This window comes from Tachysurus fulvidraco, chromosome 2 (genome assembly GCF_022655615.1).
Source record: "Tachysurus fulvidraco isolate hzauxx_2018 chromosome 2, HZAU_PFXX_2.0, whole genome shotgun sequence".
NCBI classification, from domain to species: Eukaryota; Metazoa; Chordata; class Actinopteri; order Siluriformes; family Bagridae; genus Tachysurus; species Tachysurus fulvidraco.
In genome coordinates, this window is record NC_062519.1 from 8,411,225 (window position 1) to 8,431,612 (window position 20,388).

General features: G+C 36.8%; 2 protein-coding genes across 3 annotated transcripts; one reads left to right on the forward strand and one right to left on the reverse strand.

Moving 5' to 3' along the window:
• The first annotated feature begins 1,550 nt into the window (after nucleotides 1-1,550).
• rab43 (RAB43, member RAS oncogene family) lies at nucleotides 1,551-5,664 on the forward strand. 2 transcript variants are annotated; one of them, XM_027140792.2, is made up of 4 exons: nucleotides 1,551-1,683; nucleotides 1,746-2,015; nucleotides 3,492-3,675; nucleotides 4,260-5,664. In XM_027140792.2, the coding sequence occupies exons 2-4, from the start codon at nucleotides 1,827-1,829 to the stop codon at nucleotides 4,514-4,516; spliced, it is 630 nt and encodes a 209-aa protein (XP_026996593.1). In that variant the 5' UTR covers nucleotides 1,551-1,683; nucleotides 1,746-1,826; the 3' UTR covers nucleotides 4,517-5,664. The 2 variants fall into 2 exon arrangements, with proteins under 2 accessions (XP_026996593.1, XP_047665898.1); XM_047809942.1 differs by having other exon boundaries at nucleotides 1,588-1,669.
• A 3,436-nt stretch (nucleotides 5,665-9,100) lies between these two features.
• Nucleotides 9,101-19,504, reverse strand: zgc:77375 (uncharacterized protein LOC402927 homolog). The gene is made up of 8 exons (XM_027140812.2): nucleotides 19,179-19,504; nucleotides 16,121-16,324; nucleotides 15,462-15,574; nucleotides 13,529-13,622; nucleotides 12,660-12,693; nucleotides 11,882-12,056; nucleotides 10,800-10,988; nucleotides 9,101-10,394 (listed from the first exon to the last, which is right to left on the reverse strand). The coding sequence occupies exons 1-8, from the start codon at nucleotides 19,275-19,277 to the stop codon at nucleotides 10,001-10,003; spliced, it is 1,302 nt and encodes a 433-aa protein (XP_026996613.1). The 5' UTR covers nucleotides 19,278-19,504; the 3' UTR covers nucleotides 9,101-10,000.
• Between the last annotated feature and the right edge of the window lie 884 nt (nucleotides 19,505-20,388).

Genomic DNA, 20,388 nt, shown 5'->3' on the forward strand with positions numbered 1-20,388 from the left:
ATTGCAGTCCCAGTCAATTGCACTTTTCTGACTTTATTTCTATCCTCAAAATTAACAAAAAAATAAATAAACATTTTTTGTTAATTATTGAAAGAATGAGTATGTAAACTAACTAGCTGTCAGACATCATCAGCCATGACAAATATCATCCAGTTTCACCGACAGGCCTATAACAGTGCATCAGTGTATGAAAAATGCTGTTTCTCTCATACAAAACATGTAAAGAACCTGTTTGTACACTATCTGTTTCACTACCTCCATTTGCTAAAGTAAACTGTGTTTACTCTGTAAAAAAACAAACATGGCAGCAATTCCATCTAAACAAACATCAGAACAAAACAATATACTTTGACCTGTTAAAGTGATGTTAAGTCAATAATGTGACCCAAAAAATACAACACCACAATATATCACCACAAACAACCCATAATCAAGCATGGTAGTGGAGGGGTGATTATTATTATTATTATTATTATTATTATTATTATTATTATTATTATTATTATTATTATCAGTAGTAGTAGTAGTAGTAGTAGTAGTATTAGTATTGTTGTTGTTGTTATGATTATTCTTATATACAGTATATTTTTTAATTTATATTATTATTGTCATCATCATCATCATCATCATCATCATGATTATTATTATTATTATTATTATTATTATTATTATTATTATTAGCCAATTTTTAAAAATTGCTTTAGCTTGGTTTACAACCACAGGACCTGGGAAATTGTACAGTCACTGAGACAACAATAAACTCCACTTTATGTCAGAATATTTTTGAGTCCATACCTCAACTCTGTTGAGATGATGTAGAAGGTAAGGAGTACACGTAAGCCTACAACGACCAATAAGAGAGACCAATAAACTCCTAAAGAAGTTCAAGTTGAACTTAAACAAACTAAAGAAGTTAAAGAAACCTAAAGTTATTTGTGATAAATGTTTCTCTACTGAATGTCACTCAGTTATAGGCTGTACTTATGTTTTCCCCAGACCTGCTTTCTGGAAAATGATTACATACTGAAAAGTATTTATTTATGTATTTATTTTTGTTTGTTTGTAAAACTTATGAGACATATCATACACAGTATGAATAAAAATTAAAACGTTTTAATTTCATTAAAAAAAAAACAGAAGCTTTTCTGTTTCCCCCCTTTGGTCGTATTTATTTATTTATTTATTTATTTATTTATTTTCCCAGTAAAATAATTATTTGCCATGTTGTAGATTATGGTTGCAAAGATGGTGACGTGTCTGTATTGTTACGTCACAATGCAACTCATAATGAAAACACGTCAGGTCTGTCTGGGAACTACAAGTCGAAATCTGGGAATATTCTGGGTGTCTGTATAATATAATATAATATAATATAATATAATATAATATAATATAATATAATATAATATAATATATGACTATTGTTCTTATTGTTGTGGGTAATGACGATGACACGTTTTCTCCTGCGTTCCCACGTTGACGTGTGATTGTTTTGCAGAAACAGTGGGATCCTCTGTGTGAGCGTCCAGCCAATCACAGCGCAGGGGGCGGGATCGAGTTAAAAAATAAACACGTTAACGTCCGTGTTCAGTGTTCCGGGTTGGCGAGTTTATGCAGGTGTCAAAGGATCCACGTCACTTTGTTTTCGCTTATGAAGCATTTAGACACACACACACACGCACACACACACACGCACACACGCACACACACACGCACACGCACACACGCACACACACGCACACACGCACACACACGCACACACACGCACACTGTACCGTTCTATCCTTCATCTCACACGTTAACGCGCTTAGAAACCGGAAGCTACGATGTCGCTACTGGAAACAGACGACAGCTATGATTTCGTCTTTAAAATAGTTTTAGTCGGGGATGTCGGTGTGGGGAAAACCTGCGTGGTTCAGAGGTTTAAGACAGGAACTTTTATCGAAAGGCAAGGCAACACGATTGGAGTGGATTTTACAATGAAGACTATGGAAATTCAGGGAAAAAGAGTCAAGGTTGGTGTCTAAGATGCGAATCGGTTCTTTTTTTTGAACGAGTCGATTCTTCGGATATTTTGTCAGTTGCCTTGGTTTTTTTTTTCTTTCTTTTTTTTCTTTCAATTTTGTTTTATACCCAGACTGTCAGAATAACATGGTTAACATATTACATTATTTCTATTTTTTTTAGTTATTATTTGTACATGTTGTCATTGTTATAGTGAGAGTTACAGATGTTTGTAGGCTCGACAGAAATTACAGATGCTACAGTATGTTATTAATGTTGGATTATTACGTCTCTGTGTGTTGGGAATCACATGAGTCAAAACTTGACATCGACCTATTTGACTCCCTTTGTTCAATGAACCTATGTGAATCATGTGAATCATATAGGGAGTCACGATTCCTTGAATTCTCAAGTGACGTTGTCTGCAACTTTACAAAAGAAATCTTAAATGAATTGAACAATGATTATGCTATTTAATCCTTATAACAGATATACAATTCAATTGTTGATTAGAAGGCAATTCAGTGACACTAAAAGAGCCCTGGGTTGCATTAGGTTACAAGCCACTGTGTAATTTCATATGATTACAGTGTGTCAGGTAATAAACTTTTAAAGTTGTCCCTTTTCACCTGTAGTGTGTGGTGATGGTGTGGCCTGAGATCATCTTCAGCTTCGAATGACGACACCTTAAAAGCTAATCACTAAGAGCCATTAAAGTTGCTAAATCAGAGAAAACCTGGACTCTCGTGCTGCCTTATCTGACTTTAGAGTGGCATCATATGAGTTTGTTAGGTGTGTGTGTGTGTCAGAAGGACAGAGACTGTTATGAATGACTCAGCATAAAGGCAGAACATTTTTGTTTGAGAAGTTCCTTTAAACTATGGTAATACATGAAATTACTGGAATCAGAATCAATCTCAGATCCATTTAACGGTCATAGCTGCCAAACTGTTCACCCATGATATTATTCTCTAGGCGTTTAAGAACCGCATGTTGTTGTGGATTAAACGATCGAAAGTGAAATGTTAAATTGTGTGATACAATTGTGATATTACCTCCTAAAGTCCATACAGTCATAACACTCCTTAAATATTTAGAATTAACATGGAAGTGCAGCAAAGTATTGTGGGTAATATTGAAAATCTACTGGAAGTAGTAGCCAGTAACAAAACCTTGGTATGATCAATACTATGGCTGAGATCATTTAATTTTTTTCCCAAATTAAACAGTACTGTAAGTGCATTAGGCTTGATCCTGAGCTCGGGTATGCAGGTTTTTATGTGTTTTTCCTATGTTCGTCTGGATTTCCTCAGGATTCCTTGGTTTCCTCCCACTGTATAGACTATGCTAAAATGCCCCTGTGTGTGAATGTGTATAAAAACTTAAATATCCTGGTGAACATTCCAGAATGAATGAATTCTCCCATGCATCCAGTGTTGCTGGGTTACTGAAGATGGATGAATGAATGATTCATTCTTGTTGAACAGTTGCAGATTTGGGACACAGCAGGGCAAGAGAGGTTTCGGACCATCACACAGAGCTACTACCGCAGCACAAATGGTGCCATAATCACATACGACATCACCAAGAACGCGACCTTCTTGGCTGTGCCCAAATGGATGGAGGATGTCAAGAAATACGGCGGCTCAAACATCGCCACTCTTTTAATAGGTCAGTGAAGACTTTTAAGGTATTGTTATGAATCTCCTTGTTAATAATATAGCTTAAGAGAGCAAAATTAACCATGATCCCTGGCAGGAACGGATGGCATACTGTCTCTCCAAACCCCCCCCAATCAGGGCAACACAATTGGGGCTTCTGTGAGCTTATGTGTGTGGAAGAGGGCAGATAGCACTTTTCTGTGTGCATTGTTCTGCACCGTGACATAGCATTTTGCCTTCATTCTTCTGGTTAAGTGGTCAATATGATCTGCCAGGTAGCCAAATTGGGGTATTATCCAATTTGTAATTTGTATTAGCCAAATTTCTGGTATTATCAAAATGTAAGTTGTGTTTTAGGCAGTGCTGTAAGGGGAAGAATGGCTTTTTCATAATGTTAAATATTTTAGGTTAAAGTTTATACTGAACAGTATGTAAACTACATCAGGAAGTCTGTGTGACTTGAATGTAGATGTGAGCTGAAGAAGGTATTTACATGTTTTGGGTGAAATACATTTCCATTATGTTGTAGCAACATTAGTTTCTTTTTATTGCTAACGTTTTTGCCTCAACTAAAACATGTTTCTGTTCAAACAGGTAATAAATCAGACTTAACTGAAGAGCGTGCTGTTTCTTTGGAGGAAGCTCAGGCGATGGCTCACCAGCTGGACTTCATTAGCGCCATTGAAACGTCTGCCAAAGACTCCAGCAACGTGGACGAAGCGTTTAATAAAATGGCAGCTGAGCTGATGCTGAGACACGGCGGGCCCGTATTCAGAGACAGCGTAACTGACAGCTTCAAACTCAACAGCAAGGACGTGAGTGGCGACGCCTGGAGCTGCAGCAGCTGTTGATGCTGGTTATAGGTTTTACTTTGCTATTTCTGTTAGCCATGTTGGCCTGTAATTCATCACAGTGCTCCTTTGTGTGAATCAAGGCTTAATCGTCAGTGTTGATCAAATTTATCAATCATTATTTGATTAACTGATTTACATCTCCGACTTTCAGGGACGTATAGTAGACCAGATCAGTCTCATATGAAAGATGTAGTAAAGAGAGGAGTTGAAAATGCACAGAAATGACTAATGTAGCTGCCGCTTGGATCTCATAGGACCTTTGACGATCCGTCTACAATAAGAGAAAGATAAGGTTTCAGCCAAGTATGAAACCATTCTGGTTTGATCTGTTTGCCTGAAAGTCTCAAACTTAAATCGTTATATGATCTGTAGCTAAACATGATAAAAATAAGTCTGTTTTTCTTGCCAAACAAATCTGGAGAAAGTAGAATAAGGTGAGAATAGGTTCATATATCGCTGTTTTCTCCAGGTGGCATATTTATCTTCCAATTGTTAGTACTGAATCTGCTGCTGAGGTACTTTTTATTGAAATTTTTATTATTACAGTCCAGTGAGCACCGGCTAAAAAGAGACAGCAATGAACTGCCTTTAATGGGTCATCCAAAAATGTAGCCAAGAAGCATACACAATGTGCTCCCCGGGGTGCGTCTCATTCAGCGCCATAGTTCAGTAGGCAAATCTCAATCATAGTCTTCCAGTGCGCTGGAACGTTCACTCCCTAAATAACTCCCACAATATATGAAAAAAAAAAACAGGGAGCATCCCTGTTTAAAAAAAAAAACAGGGATAAACTCTCAGCCAACTGTGTCTACATATGTATTGTTGTTGTTACTGTTGTTGTAGATCTCAAATGAGTTTTGATTATATGCATTTTATTTGTGTCTAATGACTTTTCAATACTTCAAGTAAATGGAGGCATCAGTGTCCCAATGTGTAGTGAGCCAGGATCCTTACCAAAGGGAATACACTGATTCATGAGCTAGGGTGCTGATTGAGACACACCCCAGTGTACATATGAGTATATCCAAACTTTGTTTCTTTAGTTATGTCATGCACTTTCCTCAAAATACTGTCCAGCTTAATAATACTGTTTGTTCATATACAGTTTAGAAAAATTACAGAATAAAGTCTGATCAGAAATAGTAGAGAAAGTCTGGTAGGTATTGAAAGAAGGAGTCATATGATTGATATATATACACGTGTGTGTATATTGATTATATATACACACACACACACACACCTATATATATATATATATATATATATATATATATATATATATATATATATATATATATATATATAAAAAATACAGTATAAACCTGTCTCACCTCTTACACAAGTCTGGGATCATATTTCTAGCTCGAGTCTTGACACTCAGATGATGTTACATCAAACTATGTGTGGAGGAAGAAAAATTATTTTACCAGCATAATGGCAGCTTCTACTGTCCACTTGATCAGTGTGTTTAAATCTATATGTTAAAAAATGTATAAAAAATGTGATAATTTAATAAATAATTATCTATTATTATTATTATTACTTTTAATTATCTAAAATTAATTCATTAAAAAAATAGCTAATTTAATAGAGAAAATCCACCAACTCGCAAACAACCCCTTAGATTTGAGACTACTGCAGTTTAACTAATGCTAAACTCCAAGATTCCCAAACTTTTACATTTGAATCCTCACTTCGAAAAAACTAAAGACGCAAACATCAGACGCCAAACGTATGTCAGTTTATAAAAATACATTTGAAGTCCAGAGACATGGCCCAAAGCTGACAACAGTTTAACATATATAGATATGGAGCAACTTGGTGCAGTAGGAGAAAAGACAGTAGAAGTGATCCATGGTAAAGAATCACTATGTCAGCCAGTAATGTGAACGTAGCATGAGGTTGACATTGTACAAGCATCATTTTTGGCCCATAAAATGTGCTTATTTGTCAGTTATGACCTTAGATACTAAAGATACCCCAAAAATAATCTGCTGTTAATTCAGATTTTCAAACACTGCATTGATGTTGGATTGGTCTTTTTAACAATCCAATATTTGACAAAGTATAGTACATTTATTTACTTTTTATATATTTTATTTATATAGCACTTTTGACAACAGATGTATTACAAACCAGCTTTTACAGACATCTTTAGATTTGTGTTTGTGATACATCTGTTTCTTTAGATAAAGTTTGAGACAGAGAGAGAGACAGAGAGAGAGAGAGACAGACAGAGAGAGAGAGAGAGAGAGAGAGAGAGAGAGAGAGAGAGAGAGAGAGAGAGACCTAATGAAAAAGCCAGAGGCGACTTGGTAAGGAAAAATCACCATGCCAACTGATTTAGCACTTGTCTTCTAGCACATCAGCAGAATGCCTCCGAAGTCTCTCATAAATCAGCAACTAAAGCCTACAGAAAATCATCTCAGTTTCTGAGAGGATTCAAATCTAATACACTTTACTCCAAAGTTTGCTATCAATGTTGTGTTAAACTGTCATATCAGTGTTTCCTTGCTATATATAAATCCCTTATTGGCCCATTTTACATCCTGTTGGACATCGTGTATATGACCAAAACGGTCAACTTTTCTACGTTCCTTGAAACGCTTTCAATCACATCTTTGTGCTCGCTGGCATAATTACACAAAGACAAATTAGTATCCGTTGTCTCATAGTGTTTAACTAGAAACATGTTGAGCTTATAGGGCTTAGAATCCCTGGCTGTATTGTTAGAATTAAAAATGTTTAACATAAGAGTGTATTAAGAGTAAATGGTACATAAATAAGGGAAAGCTGAAATAAAATGAGAAATAAATTTGACACCGTTCCCATGATTGAAACTCTCTTTAGCACCTAGTAATGTTTCAGCGTAGTTGAATGAGAATACAAAGGTGATGTTGTGTTTGTGAACATATTATCAATAGAAAGTTCATTTAGTTTCTTGTTTTTTTTTCCTATATATATATAATTTTTTTTTTAAATAATTCCACACTTTTTACTTCACAGACTGGTTAGGATGAAAGGGGCCAATTAATTAAGTAATTTAAAAAAATCTTAATGAAAACTTGTAATATCTCATGCAATAACTAAAAAAAGGTTAAATAACTAATTGCATTTAAAGTCGCACACACACACACACACACACACACACATACATATATATATATATATATATATATATATATAGTCCAGATTTTTCATGAACACAGGTTTAGAAATCACTTTAATACAAAAATATGTTGATGTTCTTTATTCAGTGTATTAAGTGCCTTTAAATACAGTTAGATAAGATATTGTTGGAATAATGATGTAGTCTTTTTCTAGGAATATAAAATGTACCTATGCATTTTTATCACAACGTTTGATCAAACAGTTCAATTTTTTCTCAGAGTTTTTTTTTGTATGCACAATAATTGAATGTTCTTAAATGATAGCTGTTCATATTGAATCCTGAATGTGTGTTATTTTATGAATAAAACTGTTGGAGCATCAATGCTTTGTCGTAGTTGGAACGTTTTTTTATTATATATATATATAAAATATATAATGGTTTGCAGGCAGAAACAATGAGGGCAAATTTATATACATACACTTCCTGTGTATATATTCACTTTAAAGATTGTGCACTTAAAAAGAAAGAGGTATGTCTTTAGACAGCCAGTGACTCAGCTGTTTGGACATCTAGGAGAAGTTCATTCCACCACCTGGGTGTCAGAACAGAGTCTAGATGGATCTCATATGTAACTATAGGGACTATGGGACCAGTGTTAGAGGATGTGGTGAAGTGCAGGTGTGAGAAATGCTTTAAGGTACATTTACAGCATATGGCAGACACCCTTATCCAAAGAAACCTACACTTTTATCTCATTTTATACAACTGAGCAATTGAGGGTTAAGTGATTTTGCTCATGTTCCAGGTGATTCGAACTCACAACCTTCCTGATCAGTAGTACACCTTAGCCACTAGGCTACCACGTCCCCAGGTAGGCAGCTGCTGGTGCTGGTTTGCAAAGAGGTGGTGTGAGAGAACTTAGGAATGTTGAAAAAAGACAAAGAATCCAGAATGCTCAGAGGTTAAATGGTGCTCAGAGGCAGACCTGCGAGGAGTGAGTTGCAGTACTTCAGCCTTTAAGTGATAAGGACTAAACAAGCACCTGAGTGGCTTGTGTACATGGAGTTCTCAGTCAAATTCTGGAATGTCCTGTTATTGTAAAATAATAAACTTTGGGCCACATTAAACCAACAACTCCAGGTTTTTCCAGTTTAACATAGCATTTTGAAGTTACCTCAGCCCTGAATGAGGCTCTCTGCAATATGCAATTTCTCTGGATGTCCACTGAACCGCTGCTTGACAGACATGAATTAGCTGATGAATTATCCTCAATACAGTAATAATAAAGCTGACACTAATGCACCAATGTGTATATTTTTGTGCATGTGATCAAATCAGATAAAAAGTTCCTCTTTATACAGCTACACAAGATTAGGATAATATCATGATGTGCGAATACATCGTCAGATGTTTAGAGCCTAACACAAGGTTGCAGCAGTACAATGAATTATATGCCTGAGACTTTATGCTTTAAGTGAGACAAAATTTTATTACATTTAATTTTTCTTAATACCTTGAACAGTTTTTGAGAAGTAAGATATCACACATGCAGTTCTGCTCCAGTGGTAGCGCTTTCTCTCTGTGTACCTTTTATAATCACCTCTGAGGTCAAAGGTCTTGAGGTTTGACTCTAATCTTTAGGATTAACACCACGTGTTGGAAATACAATGGATTTATGGATGGATAAAATTAATAGTTATCATGCCATTACAATGTGCAAGAGATATAGAACATGTGTCATAGCTCTGTAAGGCACTGTAAAAGAAAGTCAGACCATAACGAATCAGTGGTGTGCTCAAACAGGCCAGAGACACAGAACAGCTCAACTGAACAAACAGTAGTGCAGAAATGTAACAATAACTTAATAAATGAAATACAAATAAAATAAAATCCTAGGAAGCTTAACAGTACATCAATATAAATCCCAGCTTAAAATAACTTTAAAAACTACAAACATGAATACGGTCACCTGTAATGGTCAGTTTAAAAACAGACATTTCTTGAACATATAAAATAAGGGGCAATTCTGTAAGATAAATGCAACGACATTAACTGTTTGATTTGATGTTCGGCTCATTTACTTTGCGGTAACATATCGTAAAATAAGTTTTAAAAAAGACAAATTTCCTGTGCCAAACTGTGTTTGAAAAGCAAAGGAAAAGTCATCTAATCTGTCGGTTGTGAAGTGAAGTTACAGTACTATAAGCCTTTTATCATCTCTATTTATCTGGTAAATGTGTCTAAAATACCACAGTGACTTCAGCATTGTGCTTTATGACTTATTCATCGCTTTCTATCCTTAAAACTAGGAGATATTTACTGGAATAAAGAGTAAAAGCTTAAGGTTTTAGTATTCTGTTTTTAGGTGACTAAACCTCCGTCGCAAATTTTTCCATTTCGAAAATGAGTTCGACAGCAGCGTGGGCATCCTGGACGACGTTGCCTGGCTCGATCAGCGCAGGGTCGAAGTGGAAGTCGCGGTGTCCGTGAAAGACGGTCTTTTTGATGCACTGGTTGGGCTCTTGGAGCAGATCAGTGTGTGGGTTATACACGCCTGTGCACACCAGGATGGACCTGCAGGAGGTGGCGGAAGGAGACGCTAACTCGCTCTCCCAGTCGTTGTCTGTGTCCTCTTCCTGAGAGACTGACGCTCCGGTGCCTGTCAGAGCTTGCTGAACGGCTTTGCCGCTCTTCCTGTCCAGCCGTTCCTCGAGGTAGCGGTTGTAGAGATTGGCACCGTAGATGTCAGTCATGAGGTTGTCCCTGATGTATTCGGTAATTCGGGGTCATGGGGAACAACGTTTTAGGATATAGTTTATATTCTAAACAATCTGTATAAACATGAAGCAATATGTGTAAATTTTTTTCAAATCAATTTGCTCATTGTAGGATGTCATTGTTCCAACATTAACAACACCAGGAGTAAATGTTCATATGATGATGCTTTCTGTGAAGAGCAACTTCTGTTTGTTGCAGTTAAGTTTGTAAGAGATAACAAGATCTAAGAAGTTTCACAGACATTCTAAAACACTGGTAAGGTCATTCTAATTACAATCATACCTAACATGTTTCACTTCTAAAGGTGAAATGTTGCTCATTAGGGTTAAGGTCGGGTGATTGACTTGGCTAGTTTAAAAAAAAGATGGTATGATGGCATGATCTTCTTACCCAACAGCGTAGAGCGATGTGATTGGTGATCTCCAGCCTCTCTCTGCAGCCTGGGTTCTGATGAGATATTCTGCGTAATGATAAGTCAGCTCACTGGGTTTCCCCATCAGAGCCTCATACTTCAGCTCACGGCCTGTGATCTTTTTGTAGATGTTCTCCAGGCACACCATGAATGTGCCGTGACCAAATCTGTTAACAGGAAAAAGATGCTTAAATACTTCATAAACATCAGGGAATTCGGTCACTCCAAACATCTCATGAGTGTGTGACACATGCTGTGCTCCTTGATCCACCAGGGATTTTTTAGTCAGAAGCGAGTTTGAGTTTTCTGCAAAACACTAAAGGTATGTGATGCATTGTAAAAGTATTCACACTCCTAGAACATTTTGTAGGTTGTTATTTATTTATTTTTTTCAAACTGGACCTAGAATGGACTAGACAGGAATTATGTCACATGCCTACACAACATGAGAGGAGGGGGAAAAAATCTCAACATAATTTGAAAAATGTTATTACAAATACAAAATGCCAAGGTTGTGACATATTCACCCATGCTGTTGTAAAATACCTAAAAAAAAAGTTCAGGTGAAACCAGCTGTCATCTGTCATCACACACACACAGACATTATATATATATGAAAGGATTCCACACATGTGCTATTAAAGTGTCATATGACATTTTAATATACGCAATTACACCTTTTTCCTTGAAGGCTTCAGAGTTAGAAACCAAACCTAAACAAGCAGTATCATGAAGAACAGGGACAAAACATGCCTGGGACAAAGGTCTGGAAAAGTATCAATCATGCTTTGGTTACGCAAACTACTGTCTAATGATTTTATTTGTTTTTTCACTATTATTTTTGCCAGGAAGCCTTCAGGACATTTATCAACCATGGAAAAACATGCTATAAAAACCTACAGCAAATTTCCAGCTATTATCACACACGTTTTTTCTTACCGAACATAAAGTGATGCTCCTAAGATGATTTTGCAATGTTATTACCCAAAGCTCTCATTTTACCCATGTTGTATGGTGTGTGTTGCTATTGCACACCTGTATTAACTAGTGTAACAGTTACCTCGGAGCCTGGGCTTCTGCCATCCACAAGAGGTCCATGTTACATGCTAAGAGAGGCAGATGAGCATTGTGGGATGTTTCGTACCCATTACTCAGATTCCCAGCAGTCAGTAAAACATCGATAATTAGCTGCAGGTTGGTCTCCCATCGAACTGGCTCTCCAAAGAGGATCACAACTGCGAAGGAGCAGAAAAGAAACATTATTATTACATAGAAATCTCAGTCATAAGTCGGTTACACTGAACACTGTCTTGTTTTGAACATGAACTTTATATTAAGTTCAAGAGCAAAAACAAGAACGACCCTTTACAGCTGTTATGATTTATAAAGCAATAACAGGAACAAATCCATTTTGTGAACTTGTACATATGCAACTATAGGAGGCAATGTTTTTTTAATTAATAAATAACATTTGTCAGGCAAATTGTTGTGGTATATGAAAAATAGTACACTTTGGGGATTGCGGTTATAGATAAGTAATTAACTTTGTGGTGTCAGTCAGACTGCCCATCACTGATTATCTAGAACAGCACATCCTATCACACTTTATTTCTTAAATCATGCTACTCTATTATTTGCCTCTTCATTGTTACTGGTGGGGTAAAATGATAAAGATATAAAGATATAAAATTTATTTTAATGAATGCTTAGGTTGGGACTGGTGAACAATCCTGTAAATCTATAACACAGGCCAAATCAGGGACGTTATAATAGAATAACCGTTATCAACGTTATGACACTTAATCCCACAAAACAATTCGACAACAAAAAGATCTTACCTTCAACTGTAGGGAGGTTCACAATAGGTGAGGACTGCAATAATAATAAAGAGAAATGGACTTGATATCTCTCCTGGTCTAACTCTGATCACAGAGATTCTGAATTTCATTATGAAAATGAAATGTACTGATAGATTTCTTTAACACATGAACGCAAACCATTCTCCCTTCGGTACATACATATCTAGCCAGCCATTCAGGTTAGAATTAAGCTCAGCAGGATGGTATATGCATAGAGTAACGTACATGTGAGAACAAGGAGTGTAACTATAGTCCCTGGGTTATATACTCCGTATCACCACCTAATGTAGTCAAACTGGTCAGTAAATTAATATGATTCTAGGTATAAAAAAAATAATGATTGTAAAAGTAGCAGAACTAAAAAAAAAGACTCTGAGGATCCCACTTATGGACTTGCAATTTTAAATCCTCCATAAATTTCTGTAGGACTCATGTCAGGACATTAGCTAGGCCATGCAAGGCCTTCTTGAGTTATTTTTTTCTATATGATTAGGAACAGTTTTGTTTTTTTAAGTTGCAGGATTTACATCTAGAAGAATTTATGTAACATACGCTTGCATGCATGTCTCCCAAATCAATTTCAGTTTCTTTTATGCTTTTTAATTTTTTGTTCATATTAAAGCACAGATTCAAGATATAATGTGTGCAAGTTTGACATGGAAGTGTTAAATAAGAAATACAAATAAGTCTGAATAGTAGAATTTAAGGTTTGTGATAAGTAGAAATTTGTACTTTAGCTTTTCTGAGGTAACTCTGACAAAACATTGCTGTTATACCATATTTTAGATTTCATTTTCCATGAAGCAATCGATCTGGATAAATACACAGAATAAAGTCAAATCACTTACCGGCACTTTTGGTCGTCGGTTATGGTCCACCATGTCCAGCAGAGGGAACGATTCTCTTACCATATCGATACTGACCACTTTAGTAAAGCCTAAGCTAAGGGCACAGGTTAAGGTAAATGTTGAAATGAACATGAAATGAAATATTGTGCGTCACTTCCTGCCAATCCTGTCAGTTAAGAGTTCTAACAGTGTTCTAACTTTTGATATATTCAATAACTCCATAGCTCTTATATGGGAATAAGGTCTAAGTCACAGATTTGAACCCAATGTACAGCTATAATCTTTGAACTTGGGAGTGTCAGGGATGTGTTCTGCTCAAGATGACCTCAGTTTCTGACTAACCACATTCCACTTTTACAGATTTATATGTTAGATCTATATGTTTGAAATCTAATAACACTCCATAAGAAGACACTGGTGGATATCTAAGGAAACTCTCTGCACAGCTTGCATAATACTAATCTAATCTAACAGCATGCTGTTTCCTAATGTGTAGCAATCGTGGACTCTGCCTAGGCTTTCAGATAAAGAAGTGATTCACACATTACAAAGCTGATTGGTTCTGATTGTCTGTACAGTAAAACTGAAACAATTATTTGGTTTCAAAGATTAAAAAAAAAAAAAAAGGATCCTCCCTTTTTTGTGGTTTAAATATGGGGCCTAGAGATATTTGCTGTTTTCAATTTGGATTATAAACTTCATCACTACATTCAAACCCACTGTCAAAGCCACCGTAAGACAAGACTCAGATCTGGTCAGATCTTTTCCAGTTCTTCTAAATCTGTGTATAAGGAAGCTTAGATCTAAGGAAGCTTCGTTCTTAGATTCTGTGTAGGTACTTTGGCAAGCAGCAGACAAAAGAAAATTATGCAGTTATACATGATTACACACATTTAACCAAATCCTTGTTTAGTAAAGCTCCCGACTGAAAGGGCTTTTACTTTCCACTGTGATAAGAAAACCAAACTGGCAAACTTTTTATTTGAAATTTAACAACATGCAAAAGAAGTAGAATTGGAGACAAATGGAGTTGACAAGCATGCCTCTACCGACGATAAATCTAATCCTTCTTCTTAATTATTTGTATCCGTAAAATAATATACTTCAAACAGGAAGAAAGCTATTACAGAACAACATATTTCAGACATTTGACCTTGTGATCTTGAACCCGTCTGGACTTATTCCAAAATCTGTTCAGTTCATCTGCTGGTCATGGTGATAATTCCATAGAAGTCTTACAAACATTTAACCACTTGATCTAATCATGTTACCGAGTCTCTCAGATGGACACAGAGACAGACAGCAGTAGGAACTGGTGCTTGCTCTACTGCAAGCCTGAACAGGTTACTTAAAATGAATGAATGAATGAATGTGTTTCTGTAGATAGGATTGTTTTACATTTAACAAGTAACTTTGCCAAATGCTGATGCGATTCTGTCTTGTTCCTAAAAGATCAGGTAAAGCCATAAACAACATCCGGTTAAAAAGTGATTTTCAAGACATGCCTCATTCTGTAAACTGCTGTGCTGCCACAATTGCTCCTGGCTTTCAGAAGCTTGTTTCATTGAAGAGCATCAGGAGTGCTGAGATTAGAAACATATTTTATGATTGTGTAAACTGTCCATTTAGCTAACAATTTGGAAGTTGTTTACAAGTGGAAGTGCTTGGAAAGTTACTTATAGTAATGCTGAATAACACATATTCGTCAATAATCATGCCACTAATCACTCCCTATACAAGAGCTGCTTGCATCATGGCTGCTATTTCTCTCTGCTGTGCTATGCCACAATTTCCAAAGAAGTAAACCGAGAAACGCGTTTCAGTTTCACCATCAACAGTCATTGTCCTGGGGTGAATCAGAGGGCAATGACAATGTGTAGTGGTTTTAGATCATTATAAACACGGTAATACACAGAACAAAATGAAAGGATACTTTTTTGCGATGTCCAGTACTGGGCCTTGGCCTGAGACCAGCACACACTTGTCATGATACTTCCTAAACATCTTCAGTGGACTATGAGACATCATGACTTGGTCTTGGGAGATCTGTGGGAGAATGCTAAAAGTTTACAACAGCAATAAACAGACACAAGTAGCTTAACAAATATAAAACATCTATTCTTGAGTTTATAATTTATTTGCAAATAAAAAAGAAGGCAATATGAACAAAAAAATAGTTTTAAATGAACGAAACGCAAAAGAAAAACTTTTCTGTGTGTTAAATATGGGGGATAGAAATATTTCCTGATTTCAAGGACTGACTTCTTTGTCGTCATCGGTTTGTATGTAAATGTCTACATTTGACTGCAGTTAACCAGAACTTTATGCCATACTAGAAAACTACTGTCAAAGCCACTGTAAGACTGTAAGTCTTTGGTCAGATCTGTTGTACTATGGAGGACAAAAAAGCTCACGATTTTTATGACAGAATTTATATTACAAGATGTAGCTGGTTCAGGGGAACTGGTTGGTGATGATCGAACTGATAAAAATAAATAAATGAGCTAGCCGGTATGTCAGTAATTCTTTTCAACCCAGTGCTAATCTGACATTGTGTTATCTGGGTCTGTGTTGTGTAGTGTGTTTACTCACAGGAACCCCTAGTATGTGAGACAGCTGATCGGCTTTCTTTTGCCGCAGACAGTTCCCGGCATTTGTGACAAAAACCACAGGAACGATGAACTGACCATTAGAGTCCACCAGTTTGTGAAAAGCTTTTTTGGCCGCTGGGATGGGCGTCTTTCCCCGCACCAAAACCCCATCGATGTCGAACAGCAATCCGAAGCATGGCTCGTTCTGTTCAAACACATGAATGAGTAGAGATTCCAAAGCGAAAATGTATTCAGTTATTTAAAAATGATAATTGCTCTGACTGTATGGTCAAGTTAGAAAGATAACACTGAAATCCAGTTTCGGTTTATTTGACCATATTTGATTGTATTGGAAACTGCAGCAAAATGAAACAAATTCTTTGCAATCATAAACTAGATGAGAGATTAATATTATTATTTTACATAGAATGTTTAGAAAAGAAAAGTCATATGGTCAACCAATCAACCGTACAGACCACACTTCATGACATACAGATTATTCACCTTCAAAAAAATAAAAATTAAAAATTACATTTTCTAATCTTACACTATTACATTTTTCCCTACAAACCTGAGACTGTATGCACATTCTACAGAGAAGATGCTGATTACTTTAGCATGTGGGATTTTCCCTTGGGACCCTTTTCTTTTTTCAAAAGGACAAATATGTCCGTGGATGAAGCTTACGAATAGCTATAGTGTAGTAGTAAGGAAGTAAGTAAGTGTGTGCTCATAACTTTCTTTTATATATATATATTGTATCGCATGGTGATGCGTAGATGAAAAATAAAACAGGCCACTCATCTGAAAAGTATATAGCTAATACTAGTTAGGGTCTCCTTTATTAGTATGTAATAAATCTGTATGACTATAGGAAGCTTTCTATAATATGTAGCAATATGACTTACATTCGTGAGCTCATACCACACTCATACACGCAGCTGTGAGGATTTGTGTTCATACAACCACATAAGCATTAGTGAGGTTAGGCACTGATGTAGGGCAAGAAGTTCTGGATCAGTCAGTGTTCATGTTCATCTTAAAGTGTTCAGTGTTCATGTTCAGTGAGGCTGACATTGATTTGTGCCCAGTAGCACTGTCATGCTGAAAATGTGTTTGAACCCCTTAGTTCGGAGTGAAGGGAATTTGCTTCAGTATACTACGAGGTCCTACACAATTGTGTGCTTCCATTTTTGTTGCAACAAAAAGGTATGGGACCACATATGGGGTGTGATGATCAGGTTTCAACATACATTTGTCCATATTGTGTAGCTTATAAGCAGGCTATGACTGAAGATTATTTATACCAAAATCTAAAATATGGTCATATATTAATTTATATCAAGATTTATTAGTTAGTTTTATTAGATTAGTAGTTTTATTAGAGTAGTTTAGGGCAGTAGTACAGGAATCTTCTAAATATATTTTTGTTACCACTGAATTTATTGGAACAGTAAATAAATTGATGAATATGATAACAGATCAGAAGTTCAGCTTTCATTTCCTGATATTTACATGTAGATGTGTTACACTATTTACAAACTTTTGTTTGAACCCACCCATTTTCAAATGATCAAAAATATCAGTACGTGTGACTGACAGGTGTTTCTTGTTGCCCGGGTGTGCCCTGTTAGATTGTTTTTATAATTAATAGCTCTGTACAGCTTCTCTTGGTGTCAACCCTTTGTTTCACCTGTGAAGACTGTCTATGTAAGAAATGCAAGTCAATTTGAAGCTGAGAAAAGAGAGAAAATCTATGAGAATCGTGTCCTGGAACAGGAAGAAAGCCTTGGTGTACTAATAGCCAGACCAAGGAAAACAATTTGAAAGAACACAAGAAGTAAACCACTCATCAGCAGTAAGAATTGACAGACCAGAATTTGTAAAGGAATGCAGATTTATTTTAGAAGTCGAAACTAACCCCTACCAAAGCAAAGGTGTGGAGGGTGTGGAGTGTGGAAAGGCTGAATTGTGTAGAAAGAATGGATCTGCAAATTATCCAAAACATATTAGCTTAAAGGTCTTCTTTAGGAACAGGTTGTCAATCGACTGACAAATTATTCATCGAACAGCAACAAAGGACTTAATCAGGGGGGAAAAAGAATAAATGTGTGTGTGTGTGTGAGTGAGAGAGAGAGAGAGAGAGAGAGAGAGAGAGACAGAGAGAGCAAGACAGAGAGACAGACAGACAGACAGAGAGGGAGCGAGTCTCAGAGAGACACAGACAGAGACACAAAAACAGAGACACAGAGACAGAGTCTAATTGTCTTAAAGGATGCCACTTTTAGGCCTGTGACATTTTGCAAACCCTGACAGCAGCGACTCACACTGAGGGTGTCAAAATCAGATCAGCTGATTCTCAGAGCTCTGATTTATCCATTAGAGAAAATGAGGAATCGAATGAGTAAAATGAACAACAGACAAGAAATGGATAAAGAATCAGTTGATCCTTTGTCATGTAATTCTTTACATTTGAAAACGATTTATGGAAATAAAGGCAAATATTGTCTCTAAAGCCATCTCTAGTGACACAAGAATGGATGTTGATTCATGTACATTTATTACATTTATTAGTTCACTTCCAACATCCTCTTCACAGACAAAACTGAAAACATTCATGTCATGGCTCAGTTCAGGCATTTGTCATCATCAGCATCATCAGTCCCTGTGAAATCATAAGTTTTCTCTACTAACGATCTAGAGCGAGAGAGATACAGAGACAGAGAGAGACACAGAGTGAGAGAGTGAGAGAGAGAGACACAAACAAAGAGAGAGAGACACACAGAGTGAGAGAGAGACACACACAAACAAAGAGAGAGAGACACACAGAGAGAGACACAGACAGGGAGGATGCACAGGGGAGGGGGGATGCACAGACAGACAGACAGAGAGATGCAGAGAGATACAGACAGACGATCTATAGCACATTAAAATGATGTTTAAACTATGATGTTGATGTTCTGCTGTGAAAAAACATCCCATGATGTAATCGTTAATGCTAAGTTTGCTGCCTGTAGCATTGCCATGTTAGCCTTTAGCACAGTATCGGAATGCGTTACCTTTACACCGGGAGATGCGGAAGAGCACGTCGCCCTACGCGGTTGTTGCCTGGCAACCAGGCTGCACGAAGACCTAAAAAACAAACCGAAAGCCCTCATTTCTCCTCCGTTTAGCCCTTTCGCCGACACCCAGAACACCCGCCGCTGTTCGCGTCCGGTCGCTTCAGTGTCTCCATGTAGCTTTTGTAGAGAAGAGAACGTGACGCCAGAGCAGTAGGAGGAGATACCCCGACATTCTTTCACCGCACTAACATACGTTACCAACTTCCACCTTTAGTGGCCACTGTAGCTCCGTTAGCCTTGTTAGCTTTTTCCACGCATGCGCAGATCAGAGTCGCGTGCAGTTCTGGAAAAATTGCCGTTGAGGCGATGAACAAATTTGACACGTTGATGAACGTTGACGTTTTTTTTTCGTTTTGTAAACCAAATTTGAAGGAATCTCCACATTATAAACGATTTTTAACAATAATCGTGAAATTTCTGAGGTAAAATCAACGTCTACGCTGTAGGGTTCACTTTATACATAACTTATTGCACTGTAATATAAATCTATACAGACAACTCAAGCCAATTATTACATTTGTACACTCAATTATTAACAACAAAACATGACTCTTATCCTCGTAGTGAACAGAAAAGATCCCCATGTCTTTTAAAAATCATATCGCTTATATTACGAAGACAGCCTTCTTCCACCTTAGAAATATTGCCAAGCTGAGAAACATCCTGTCTGTATCTGATGCTGAGAAGCTAGTTCATGCATTCATGACCTCTAGACTGGACTATTGTAATGCATCTTTAATAAATAGGTTACAGTTAGTCCAAAATGCAGCTGCCAGAGTTCTCACTAGGACAAGAAAGTATGACATATAACCCCAATTTTATCATCTCTACACTGGCTACCTGTTAAGTTTAGAATTGATTTCAAACTGCTGCTACTTACGTACAAGGCTCTTGATGGTTTAGCTCCCATGTATCTAGCTAGTCTTCTAACACGTTACAATCCCTCACTCTCTCTGAGATCACAAATCTCAGGACTTTTGGTAGTTCCCAGAATATCTAAGTCTACTAAAGGTGGTAGAGCATTTTCTTATTTAGCTCCCAAACTTTGGAATAGTCTTCCTGATAGTGTTCGGGGCTCAGACACACTTTCCCAGTTCAAACGTAGATTAAAAACTCATCTCTTTAGTCAGGCGTACACATAATACAT